Raw genomic sequence first — 12906 nt, 5'->3', positions numbered from 1 at the left:
TGAGAGTGAGACAAATACATAAGTGGCTATCTGAGGACCATAAGAGAGATTCTAGCTTACCCAGTACACAGATTTTGTGAGAATGGCAGCATATTTGCAGAGCCTAATGAAAGTGAGCCAGGAGCGCAACATGATCAGCAAGGCCTGTCACCGAGGCATGGGATATCAGCACATTTACTGAAATGGAGAAAGTAACATTTAAAAGAATTGTTATTTTTAACTAACGCACGAATCACAGAGGAGATTATATTTACATAACTGAAGGATCTCACTAGGGGGACGGAGTCCTGTTCCTAGCACTACACGTTTAGAGGACAGAGAGACAGAGAGCTGAGCCCAGGTGATCATCTGCTGGGAGAGAAAAAAAGTCCCGGCTCCCTCCTTTGGACTTCATCTGCCGCTTTTCACACCCCCTGGCCATGGCACAGGCCCTCCGAGGTTTCTCACTTGCTCCCCATGCCAGAGAGGGGCTGCGCTGCTCCACGGCTGTCAGGGATGACCCCCGTCCCACTCTCCCAGCTGCCTTTCCCACCCCAGCAGGACAGCGATGCTCACACCACGTGAGGTGGCTCTCAAATATCAGTATGAATCCCATCATGTATTCGCCCGCTTTGGACTCTGGTCTACAACCTTTACCATTCAGACAGAAAATTACCTCAGAACGGAGGGAAAAAAAAAAAAAAAAAGAGACACTTGAGAGAACCCCAGTTTACAATAAATCTTCCCAAACGCCTAACTTGCTCGCTCTTGATGTAGCCTGGGCTTATTTCTGTCTGGAGGTAAAGGTTTTCAACTTCAGTTTATAAATGCCTCAAAATGCTGCTAAACAAACAAATAAAGGATTATCTGGAGGCTTTTTTTCCCTCAGTTTCACTGAGCATCTTGAAACAGGAGGGCTACCCTGATGCTAAGAGGTATTTTTTTGCATGGCTTATTTTCCTATATCATTTCTCTTCCCAGGGTGTGCTGAAGGTTCGCTGTCTTCCTTTTCCCCATCACTGCACAGATATGGCCCCTGCCCTGTGCAAACACTGTTGTTTCATTGCAGAGACACATTGAGCTTTCAGAGAAACCTGGCAGGTGCTTCACTAGAAGCACAAGTCTGGCCCCAGTTTAACAGAAATATTCATGTGCTTAAAGCTGCATCTGAGCTGAAGAACCTTGCTGAGCTGGCTCCTTGGCTCTCAAGCACCCTTATGATTAATTTCCCATACAGGCTACACACGTGAGCTCTCCTCCAGATGATCTCTATTCAGCAGGGCATCCCACAGTCACAAGCCCTTTCTGGCTGCCCCCACTGTGGGTCCCCATGTCCCTCTCTCAGGCACGGCCACTGCAGGCAGGGGGGCTCAGGCACACCTGCACCCACTGAGCATCTCCCTTGCACCGCAGCCTTACCCGCATTCACTTCACAATGCTGCAAACAGCTTAAGGAGTACCCCTGATGATGGAACATGGAAAATCTGGCATTTGCAGCAGATACGTTTCTATGGAGCATTCAACAGTTTTTACTGCAGAAGAGACTGGGAGAATCAGTTTTATGTAGGAATAGGTTTAGGCTGAAATCTGGGCAGTTATATTTTTAGGTCTATTTAATGAGGTTAATGGCTTTTTCTCAGTTTAAAGACAGAGGTCCTGTCTTCCTCCAAACCCCTCAAATCCATGTTTATGGTGCTCTGTATCACATCTGTTGTTCTATGGTACCAATGAAGTAGTCTTTCCCCATACATCAGCATACAATGCCTCCTTATTTTTATATTTACTGTACTCCATGTGAATTTCAACAAAGGACATGAAAGAATGACCGGGGGGGGGGGGGGGGGGCGGGCTCTAGCTTTTTTCAGCACACTGTGATCCCAAGAAGCCAGTTTGGAGCTGGGCTGTCAGGCCAGTATCCTGGATCAAACTCAATAGATGATCTTTCTCTCCCAAGATTCGGCCCTCATACAGCCATCCCTTTTTTCTTCTTCCAAGTAATCCCTGCCATTTGCTTACATAATGCATTTATTTATTTTCCTAAATTACAGTTCTGATTTCCAATAAGCATGAACAATGCTGACCAACCACCGCAGCCCACCACGTGTATCATTAAGGATGACTCTGAACTCCACTATGGCCCCTTGTTTCTATCACTGAATATTTTATACACACACTTCAACAAACATGTGACCCCAAATTGGAAATTGGATTTTTCTACAGATAAGCAGCTGGACACACTGTGCCACACTCATTGATGGAAAGAAATGTTTAGCTTGATGTAATTACCTCAACCATCGACCATAGTGCCTGATGAGAACTCTTCCATTATGTGACATCCCTGGAGGCATATTCCCCCTTCAGCCGTGCAGGCATTTCAAGAACCTCTGGGAGCTGTACCATCAGCCTGCGTGCTCATCTATGATGAGTAAATGTTGCTGCAACAGTTTTTGTCAGTGCTGATTTACTTGCTTTGTTTGTTTGCTTGGGGTTTTAATAATAGTATTAAAAGTCTTTGCTCCTGATCTATTTGACATTGTGCCATTGGTCCATTAGGATTTAGTTGAGTGTTGTGCATTATTTTTAATTTGCATTCACAGTATGCTCTGTAATAACTCACTCTGAATTCTAGCAATGGATGCTGTGAATTTGTATTAAGAGCAGCACTGATTTGTGCAATGTGTAGTAAAATTCTTTGCAACAGAATACTTAGCACTTCATGTCCTTTAGCATAGGATATCAACGTTTCCAAATAACAGACACTTTTCTTAGCAAATTGTTCCTGGACTAATCGTAATGGGAAGGATTTCAGCTTGGATGGAAATCATTGACACAAGCTACTGTTGATGCCAAAAGTTTACAGCAATTAGACACAATTATAGAAGAAAAATCCATGAAAGGCAACTAAACACACAGATAGCTCTGGTTCAGAAATTCCCTCAGCTGTTGATTGCTGCAAGCTGAGAAAGGATCCTAGGGACGGATCACTGCACTGTTCTTCCCTAGTAGTCTGCTACTGGGCACTGCCTGAAGAACACACTGTTCTCGTCTGACCCAATATGGCCTTTCTTATGGTGTTATGTTAGGAAGTCACGCTGAGAGCATTTAAGAAGGAGAACGGGGCAAAAAAAAAAATAGTATCTCCCTTCAGGTTAAAAACTTGCAAGTTTTTGGAGTTTCTGCATTAAAATCCTCCTTTGTATCTAATTAGAAATCAGATCCTCTTCCCCCCCTTCAGCTTCCTTAGGAAGAATATACACACTGGACTGCACTACAATTAAGGGCATTTCAGTGCCCACAGCACCCTTAATTGGATGAAGCCTTGCACAGTGGCTGGCAGTAGAGCACCGATTTTCAGTAGTTACTGGCCTCAGGTTTGCTTATGCTAAAAGATGCATTTTTGGCAGTGAACGTTTATCTGCCATGGGGCAGGATCATGATTGCTGAAGAGGAAAAGCTGGTTACTCAGTTAAACTGAACAGAGGAATCTGGTGAAGCATACACAGTACAACAATACTCTGACAAAACAAAAATCACAGCTAGTTTACAACAGTGAAAAATCATTTAATTTGTGCACACGAGGGAAGTCCTACCGTAAGTGTGACATCTTATGAGACGCTCAGCATCTTGAAGACTTCTCCATGTGTCCTGACCTTGACCTTTCTCTGGAGAGTGAATGGTGCCTTACAAGATGAGCTGTCAGTAGCACACTTGATGAACATCTCAAAAGTGGGGTACACAACTGTTTTGAAACACCTAATACTTCAGCTAGTTCTATATAGACCCTCAACAGACTGCTGACTGAATTTAGTTATTAATTATTTTAATAAAGCCTATTTTGTAAGTTATAGGACACAAAATCCTGTCCTGAAAAAAGTGAAAAACATCAAAGCAAGATTGCAAAATTGTAGCAGCAGCAGCCACACAAGGTGATTGTAAGGTTTGGACTTGACTTTTTAAATGGGGTACCGGAATGCACTGGGGTTTGCCATTTTGCTTTTGTGAAATTATCTGGACAATTTGTTGTCCTGGAGTTTAGCAGAAAGCATCTCTATTCTTGCTGTTTATCATTTTTAAAACCATGTTGCCCAAAATTGTGGGTGGAAATAAATGAAAAAGTTGTGAAACGCAATGAACCACTGACTTTCTCCTAGTCTGAAACCCATATGTTTCGTTTCTGCAGGTTTTTTTGATTTATTTTTGCTAAAAGAACTCGCATTGATGACTACACTAAAAATACTGAAATAGTAGTATCACACCAACATCTCACCTTGGGGACTTTCATGCTTTGCCACAACACGGGACTCCAGTTTCACTGAATATCTTAAGTACCTTTCTCTTCTTCCTAATTGTACCAGTCATCTCTCCTCCTATTTGCAATAACTAACATCGCTATGACAGCCATTTCTTAGATGAGAAGGCAGCATTAGGAAAGCATTTAATGAACATTAATTGCTTCTTAATATGATTTAGCTGCTGGAAGTAAGAAGGCTAAGCTAGCTCCATGTGACCAGCAGCCCTACAGGCACCACCACCAGACTCCTTTTAAGATGCAATCCTGTTGACCTGGGAGGCAGCAGCCATTCATGGATGATATCCAAGGCTACATTTTACTTCTCCAAATTAGCAGCTAAGTAGGGTTGTAGAAACTCAGCAAAGGCATCATGACACCACCTGGCTGATTAGTGATCTCTTCCTCCTGTGCAAGCCAGCAATTACCAGTTCCCACTGACTTCAGAAACTAACAAGAATCAGAGGCTGGGGGATGCTGCCAAGATGCAGCAGCTTCCAGCTGTCAGGAAGAGGATGGGATGGTGGACAGTGTCAGCATACAGTGTTCAGTCCTGGTGTTTTCCTGTGTGGCATCTTTGGCACCTGTGCCTTTATCATTTTGGCCCTCTACATTATGTTATCTGACACAGTCACTTCTAACATGGCAACATTACGCAAGGAAAAACTTCACCTTTTAATCCAGCATTCCTGAATTTGAATCCTGATTTACCATTGATTCTCATCTCACCCTTTACTTAAGTCACTTAACCTCTCTACTAAGCTGCTCTGCCAGGAAATTGAGGCTGGTAACACCTAGAGATACTGTGACAATCAATCAATAAGTGTTTGTAAAGTTGTTGATGAACAATAAGCACCAAGTGCCAAGTCTAATTTAAACAGATATTGTTTATAACCTTCCCATCTTCTTTGCAAGAACTTTAATATGACACAAAGATTAACCTTCTGATCTGGGAAAAAATCTCTACTGATATTAGACTAGTGCTGGCAGCAGACCTCCAACTTGAAATACGATGTCCTCACTGACATCACTAGATTTCCCATGGATTAGCTGACAGCGATACTTCAGGACTCATGGGAAAACCGTATTGCAGAGGGAAATAACAGTGAGAGGGGAAGAAACACCAAATAGTTTCCCGGACTGTAATTCTTAGTCTTCTTTTATTCAGAGCTGAAACAGAATACCACTAGACTTTCTGAAATGAAAGATTTATTGTTTTACAGAGTAGTTAATGGATATTATGAAATAGTTTATAATAATATTCACTAACATAGGCAGGAGCCTTCAAGTTTTACAGAGGTAATGGTGGAATTGAAATTTCTGGTATGTGCTAACCAATGAACATATACATACCTTGAAAAGTTTCCTGTTGGCCCCTACACGTTCATAAACATTGTCAACTGGATTTATAGGATAGGCCTGAAGCTGAAGTAAGAATTTTTTGAAGCAGTGATGAAACACCTTCATGTTCAAAAGATTCACGATTCACGACAGCCTCAAAACAGCAAACTTCTTCAGGACTTGAGAAGTCTTAGCACCGGCTTTGTCTATTACAACCAAGCACTTCAAAGCCAAGGGAATGACAGCTGTGTTCACAGGGGGACTGTGCATTGAGCCAGTCTGTTACTCGCTACCCCTTGGCAACACCATCCCGCAACTGCTTCTAGCTTCCTCCCACCAGCACCCACAGCACTGCTTGCCAGTGAGCTAAAAATGCCCTAAGAAATAATTAGGTATTTCCTAGCATACCCCATCACAGCTGGTGCTCTGCTGTTTTCCTGATGCACTGTAGGCATGCTGCTTCTCCTTGTCATACCTAACTACTTACCAGTCACAGTATCAACTCCCTTGTTACTTCATTTATACGGCTGCAGCAGTACTCTTATTTTGAGGCTTTCCAGCCATTGTTTGGGAACATAATAAGAGCAGCTCCAAGGCTTAAGGGAATGCTTGCCGACACAGAAAACAGGAACGATAGGGAAGAATCTGCAAAACCAAGGTGTCAGCTGGCTCACAGCTTAAAGGCTGCTCTAAGGTATAGCACCTCCACCACCCCCTCTGGTAATAAAGGCAGCCTAATTAATGGCACCTTGTTACCTTATTAGGTTTCTCATGGCAATGGCTGGCCTTGTGAAAACAATACTAAATGCAACATTACGTAAAATGACACAAACTTACCACTGAAAAATTTCTTTACCAAACCCACTGCAAATAAATCTTCAAAAAAAACCCAACCAAAAACCCAAACCCACAAAACAAAACACATCGACTGTCATTTATAAATAAGATAGCGAGCTATTAAGGCAACCACGACCTCGCTACACCAGCCACGGAGCCGGGCAGGCTGCCCGGGCCTCCTCGGCGGCCCCTCGCCGGGCCACCCTTGCTCCGCGCCTCCCCCGCCCCCCCGGCACCGCGGCCCCCACCCGTTAAAGTTTCCACAGTATTGTAACTCCCTCGGAAGGCAGGGTAGCCGCACCGCCGCCCTGGCTACCGAGAAACGCCCCGAGCGGCCGTGAGGAAAGGCCGCCCAGGTCCCGCCCTCACGCCGCGGCAGCTCAGCGAGCCCAGCCGCTACCCGCCGGCACCGCCGCCCCGGCAGCGAGCGGGCGAACCGAGCCGGCGGCGCCCTGCCGAGCCGGCCCCCGCCCGGTGGCCGCCGTCCCCGGCACCCCGCCCGGGGAGCGCCGCGCCGCTCGCCTGAGGGGAAAGTTTGGCGGGAGGGCTGGCGGGAAGCCCCCCCGACCCCTCAGGGCGGCCGGCCCCGGCGGGCAGGGCCCCGAGCCGCGGCCGCGGTGGGAGGGGGGGCTGATGGCGGCGGCGCAGGGCTGCGGGCGAGGGGCGGAGCAGAGAGACCCTGTGGCTGCCATGGCCGCCTCCCCCTCCCCGCATCCTGCTTAAATACTATGGGGCGGCCGTAGCTGCGGCGGGCGCCGCTGCCGAGCGCACCATGCGGGCTGTCATCGCCTTGGCCGTGGCGCTGGGCAGCCTGCTGCTCGGCGGCTGCCTCCTGCGCCTGGGCGGCCAGCAGCCCCTCCGCGCCAGGTAGGGCGGCCGGGGGGTCTCGCCCGCCGCGGTGGGGCTGCGGGGCGGGAGAGCCTGGAGCCGGCTGGGGAAGGAGCGGGACGCGGCGAGCCCCCCGCCGGGAGAGGGGCGCGGCGGAGCCCGGCGCGGTGCCCCCCGGCGCGGTGCCCCCCGGCGCGGGCTGGGCTGGGCTGGGCTCGGCTCGGCTCGGCTCGGTTGTCCGCGGTGTGTGAACGATTCGTGGGGAGGAGACCGGCGCTGCTCACGCTGGTGATGTTTAATCACTGGTTTTGACAACTTTGTTTTCCCGTCTTGCTTGCCAGAGGCTGGGAGGAGGACGCGGGAGTAGCTACTGTCACGCCGAAAGTGGTGCGAGCCCTCAGGTCCCCCCTAACGTCCCTTCCTCAGACCGAGAACAGGTACGGGCAGCCTGCCCCCGGTGCCGTGCTGTGCGGCCGTGGGGAGGGGGCTGCAGGAGCGGAGACCTGCCCTTGCTCCCCTTCGTTCTGCCTTTTGTTTTGGAAGCTTCATCAGGGAGCACCGTCGGAGTCTTATTAGACTGAGGAAATGAACATTCACTTTATTGCTAATAAAGGCTCGTAGGCCCTCTTAAATGACAGCTGCCACTCTGCCATTGGTTTCGAGCCCAATAAAATGTTGCGTATAGCAGTTTTGTTAATGTACAGCGCAGAAAGTGCTTGCTGAACGGCATGTTCCAGGTATCTTTTATTCTTTTTCCCAGGAAGGTGGAGCTGGGTAATATTGTTACCAGTTTTGTAACGTGTATTTAGTTAAAAATACCGATTTCTTCTTTAAAATCCATAGGATGAAGGCGAGACATGGTAAGCCTTTATCATGTTGTGTAGCATCTTACTTCATGGGAGACCTTTCGCTTGATCCCATGTCTTGATTTTTTACATCAGTGTAGATCTTTGCTTTACAGCCTCTTATTTTATACTGTGAAGTTTAATATGAAAATAGTTGGTAAAATTAGCTGTGAAACAAATTGTTTCCTACATGCAGGCTTCAATGTTAAAGACTCTGTTTTCATGCTCTTGAGTCTTCACACACTGTAGGAAAACTAATAGTGCAGAAGAGGGTGGTATAATCCACACATGAGATATTACTATGTACGAAGTCATTTGCAAATGTTTTTGCTACTGTTTTACTTTATATGGTCTCATTAACATTGAAATTCTAATAATTATTAGATGTTAATATATATTATGGTCAAAAACACATGATAAAAAATACAAAGAACTTGGGAACTGGGTCTTCCATGGGAACTGTGATGTTCTGGTTACATTGAAATCGATGGTGACAATGCAGTTAACCTTACTGAGGCCACCATCTCACCCCGTGTAGCTGAATTTGAGGCTGAAACAGCCGCAGCTATCAGTACCTAAAGGGGGCCTACAAGACAGCTGGAGAGAGACCTTTTACAAGGGCATGTAGTGATAGGGCAAGGGGGAATGGCTTTGAACTGAAAGAGGGTAGGTTTAGATTAGATATAAGGAAGAAAATCTTCACAATGAGTGGTGAGGCACTGGCACAGGTTGCCCAGAGAAGCTGTGGATGCCCCATCCCTGGCAGTGTTCAAGGCCAGGCTAGATGGGGCTTTGAGCAACTTGGTCTAGTAGAAGGTGTCCCTGCCCATGGCAGGGGGGGTGAAACCAGGTGATCTTTAAGGTCACTTCCAGGCCAAACCATTCCATGATTGCCTAAGTTTTCCCTAAGTGATGTTAGTCGTAACCATTGCAGCATACCCTAACAGTAGGTTTCTTATATGTTTCCGATAAGACTCTTGTGCTTACAGCCTCAAATTTTAGAAGTTTCACAAGCCGTGTTTATAACATCTTTCAAAATTAGAGCGAAACAAAAGGAATAGGAACATTTGCAGAATTCTAATTGCAGTTACTTGCTTCTAGCCTGCTTCTCTTTCCTGCGCTCATTTTTTCCCTTCCTGCCTTTTTTTCCCCTTCTTTTCCATTCCTTATAATTTACTGCTTTTGCAGTATGTTCTCTGTTCTGCTTTGGTTTTTGTGGCTGCCACTCTGTTCTCCTCTGCTCTGTTTTGTGTTACGTCTGTGGTTCCCCCCTGCCCCGTCTTGTCATATTCTTCCTTTTCCCTGCTAGTTTCTGAGCTGCAGTCTCCTTCCACTCAGCTCTGTGTACTAAACCATGGAGTCAAATTGACTAGAAATGCTGGCAGAGAGCACTTCAGAGAACAGTCTAGCTACTTCCCATCTGTTCTTAGTACACTCACAACTGGAGCAAAAAAAGTGGAAGCAACACATACCAAAGAGGGCTGAAAATCCATTGCACGTATGGGTCAGTTTTTAATCTCTGTAATATGGCAAGTGAGCATGAAATTTTAAATATATGCTTTTCCTTAACCTACTTGGAGGATTTTCGCACCAGTTTGGAGCTAGTTTTGATCAACCTGAAATTGTATTTTTTCATAACTAAGTGACTGCAAAAGGGTGACAAGTAAATTATTAATCAAAGAAAGTTTCATTTCACTCTAGCTTCTGTAACTGTAGTGTCTTCGGAGGGATGGCTTACTGGCTGAATCCAGGAGAGGATGTTCTTTCTCACCTGAGTAACTGTGCTCAGTAAGCTAGCCTGACAGGAGTTTGTGGTGCATGTTTGGCATACGAGGAAGGAGAGAGAGCTGCTGGACTGACCAGGAGCTGTTACTTAATCCAGTGAGCAGCTGGACTGGGCAGGGAGCCGTGCTGGAGGGGGTTGATCCAGGCAGCAGCTGGACTGGGCCTGGCTGAGGGCCATGCTGGAGAGATTTGATCCAGAGAGCATCTGGACCCATTCAGGAGATTCAGACCAGTCCCTCAGTGATGGAGATGGATAGTCTGGTCAATAGGAATTAGATGCCAGTTTGCAGTGGGGTTTTGCTGCAGTGTCCGTGAGTATAGCAAAAGGACAGAAGAGTCCCTCATTGAAATAGGTTGTACAGAGGTTAGTGAATTTTTGAGTTGGTTGAGACTACATTACTATGTTGATATGTAACACTAGGAGCAATCTTTTGGTGCTGTGTCACTGATGGCAGTGTCCTTTCCTGTGTAAGAGGATGTGCACGGGTGTTAGGTTAGACTCTGATTGCTTCGTAAGTTTGATGTGTTTTTTCTGGAAAGTTAAGATTTCTTAGCAACTTTGGTGGGAGGATACAGGAATGGGAAAAGGAAAAAAAAGCTGGGTGCTATCCTTCTTGAACTCAAGTGTAAGTAAACTGGACAATCTTCTGAATCGCAAGCTAATCTTTCTTCTTATCATGATTTCCTTTGCTGTTGGAGGTGTATTTGTAACCAGACATCTCCTGAAGAGTCTTTAAGGCCCTATTGCTCTGTTGCCTCGCAATATTGAAAGTTAATCTGTTCCTTTACTTTGAGTAATTCTTTTAAAAGGATGAAACCGAAGGATGAAAGGTAGAAAAGCTGGGGATTGGTTCAGACTGTCATAGATATTTAGGCAGCTGTTATGCACAGCAAGATTTCATTAGATGGCGATCAGGCATCGAAAGTTCTCTGAAGATCTGTGTCCTAGTAAGTAACCTTGAAGATGTGGTTTGTCTCTTGCAGGACATTCTTACCACTTTTTCTTGTTAAGTGTTAGATAACTCGAACAATGTGACTGCCTCTACAGTGTGACTTCCAGTTTTTGTCTTTGGTTTAAATCACTGCCTACTGTGCCTGTTAGTAAGGTTTCTTACTAAACAAAAGGCCATTGTTGTTAAGAGTGTTCTAGCAGTCCCCACATTTATTCATGGAACCAGTATAATTTGCACTGCAGTACTACGGTTCTCTGGCAAATCCTCATGTCTACACCTCATACCATCATCTCAGTTTTTAAGCTGTAACTGCAGGTACAGTTTAAACTTGCTTAAGACAACAGTACAACCAAAAGAAGTAGCCTTGCACTTTTCCAGCCTTTAGACACTTAGTCCTCCCTCCCTCCCCAGCTGTGTTTGTGCCAGCATATTTTTTTGTGTAGTCACAGCATTAATAGCAGAATAGAGGGTTTGGTACTGCTAATGCTTATCAGGGGAAGGTGACAATAATAACAGGAGCTAGGTAGTCTGTTATGAGGCCTGGGGTGTGCTGTGTTAAGCTTGGGCAGAAGTTCTAGCTCCTTTTGTACTGCCCAGGAATATACAGCAGATAAATAATGCCAGCTCCTACAAGAGAAGTGAAAATAGTTTTGTCATGCACTATTTATATGTACTTTATATACAAGTAATAACAAGGCAGTAGTATCCTGAAGAACTGACCACCACTGCGCTGTTACTCCGTGTTGCCAATTTTATGGCATTCGCTTACTATTTCCCTACCTTAGTCTCTGTATTTTCAGGTCTGAGGCAAGCCCAATGCAGAGACTATTGGGGTAAATGAGCAGTGGTAGGAAGTGATTGCAGGGCTGTGAGTAAACAAGTTAGTATTAATACAGTGTTCTATAGTGTTGGTTTCGCCAATTCCTCTCTGAGCAGCAGATCTTTATGCAGGCCTAGGGAATAAACAACTATACTTAATTAACTATGCTACAGAGATCTGTGCATTCTGTCTCCTGTCAAAATATTGCATTCTGGCAGGCAGAAGGGGAAGAAGAGACAGGCTATTACCACGATTATGAACAGGAGCTCAGTATATTGCACAAATAATTTGCTACAGTTTAGATTGGTCAGCACTGTTGGCCACTTCACTAATTTTACTGCTCTCTTAGTATTTTTTCCCCTTCATTCCCAAGTGATGCATGCAGACATATTTTAGGAGCACATTCTGAACACATGCCTCACGTATTAGTTCTGTCTAAATGAATAGGTGTTCAGCTGAAAGCTGCTGCCAGGACCCATTTATGTTCTGACAGTGGTGAAAGGTTTCCCAGCCTCTTTCTGTTTACTTGGTCCGAGTGAAACTGCTCTGTCATTCTGTCTATCATGTACTATTGTAACATCATTTTAGAGTAAGTACCTTATTCTTTTCACTTTACCCAGCATGAAACTCCCAGTGTTGCTTGTCATGTTACCTGTCATGCGGTTTATGGATTTTAAAAATAAAAAGTATCCGATCTTGTGTATAACTGGTGAAGAGCACCAGAAGATCTTCCAAATAATTTCAAAACGCAGCTTGTCTTAAAGACCTGATTTAGCACTGCAAAACCTCCATGGGAACTTGAACAAGGCTAGTAGGATCAGTCTCTTTCTTGGTTACTGTGATTAATGTTACAAGACAAATTCTTACTTCTGTGGTTTGATAAAACCATTTTTATAGTCCATTTCACCAAGCATTTAAATCGTATATTGACTTATTAAATTGTTGCAAACCTTAAAAACATCACCATATTCTTATCATAGATTAATTTGAAAAAGTGTCAAGGATAGCACTTAAGAGCATCCTTCCTAGGCAAGTGTGGCTTACAGGTTTTTAATAGTATTCAACTAATAGACTATGACATTCAAATATAAATTAGTCTCTTCAAGGGAGAGAGATTAAGACAGAAGGTATTCACAATCGGGATAAAGCTGTTCAGTGCCACTTTGGTAGAAGGATATAAGAGCACAATTCTGCATGCAGAAGTTACCCTTTTTAGCTGGAGATGCTCAG

At 45.1% G+C, this 12906-nt stretch overlaps 1 protein-coding gene across 1 annotated transcript in view; it reads left to right on the top strand.

Annotated features, from left to right (window-relative positions):
* The first annotated feature begins 6794 nt into the window (after positions 1–6794).
* The window catches only part of ST8SIA6 (ST8 alpha-N-acetyl-neuraminide alpha-2,8-sialyltransferase 6), a 36612-nt gene continuing 30500 nt past the window's right edge, over positions 6795–12906 (top strand). The window contains exons 1-2 of the mRNA XM_055804668.1: positions 6795–7312; positions 7615–7710. Of these exons, the coding sequence (XP_055660643.1) occupies positions 7218–7312; positions 7615–7710 (191 nt within the window). The 5' untranslated portion in view covers positions 6795–7217. The remainder of the gene's footprint in view (positions 7313–7614; positions 7711–12906) is intronic.

The sequence above is a fragment of the Falco peregrinus genome, chromosome 5 (assembly GCF_023634155.1).
Source record: "Falco peregrinus isolate bFalPer1 chromosome 5, bFalPer1.pri, whole genome shotgun sequence".
NCBI lineage: Eukaryota > Metazoa > Chordata > Aves > Falconiformes > Falconidae > Falco > Falco peregrinus.
This window is presented reverse-complemented; position numbering and strand designations above follow the sequence as displayed.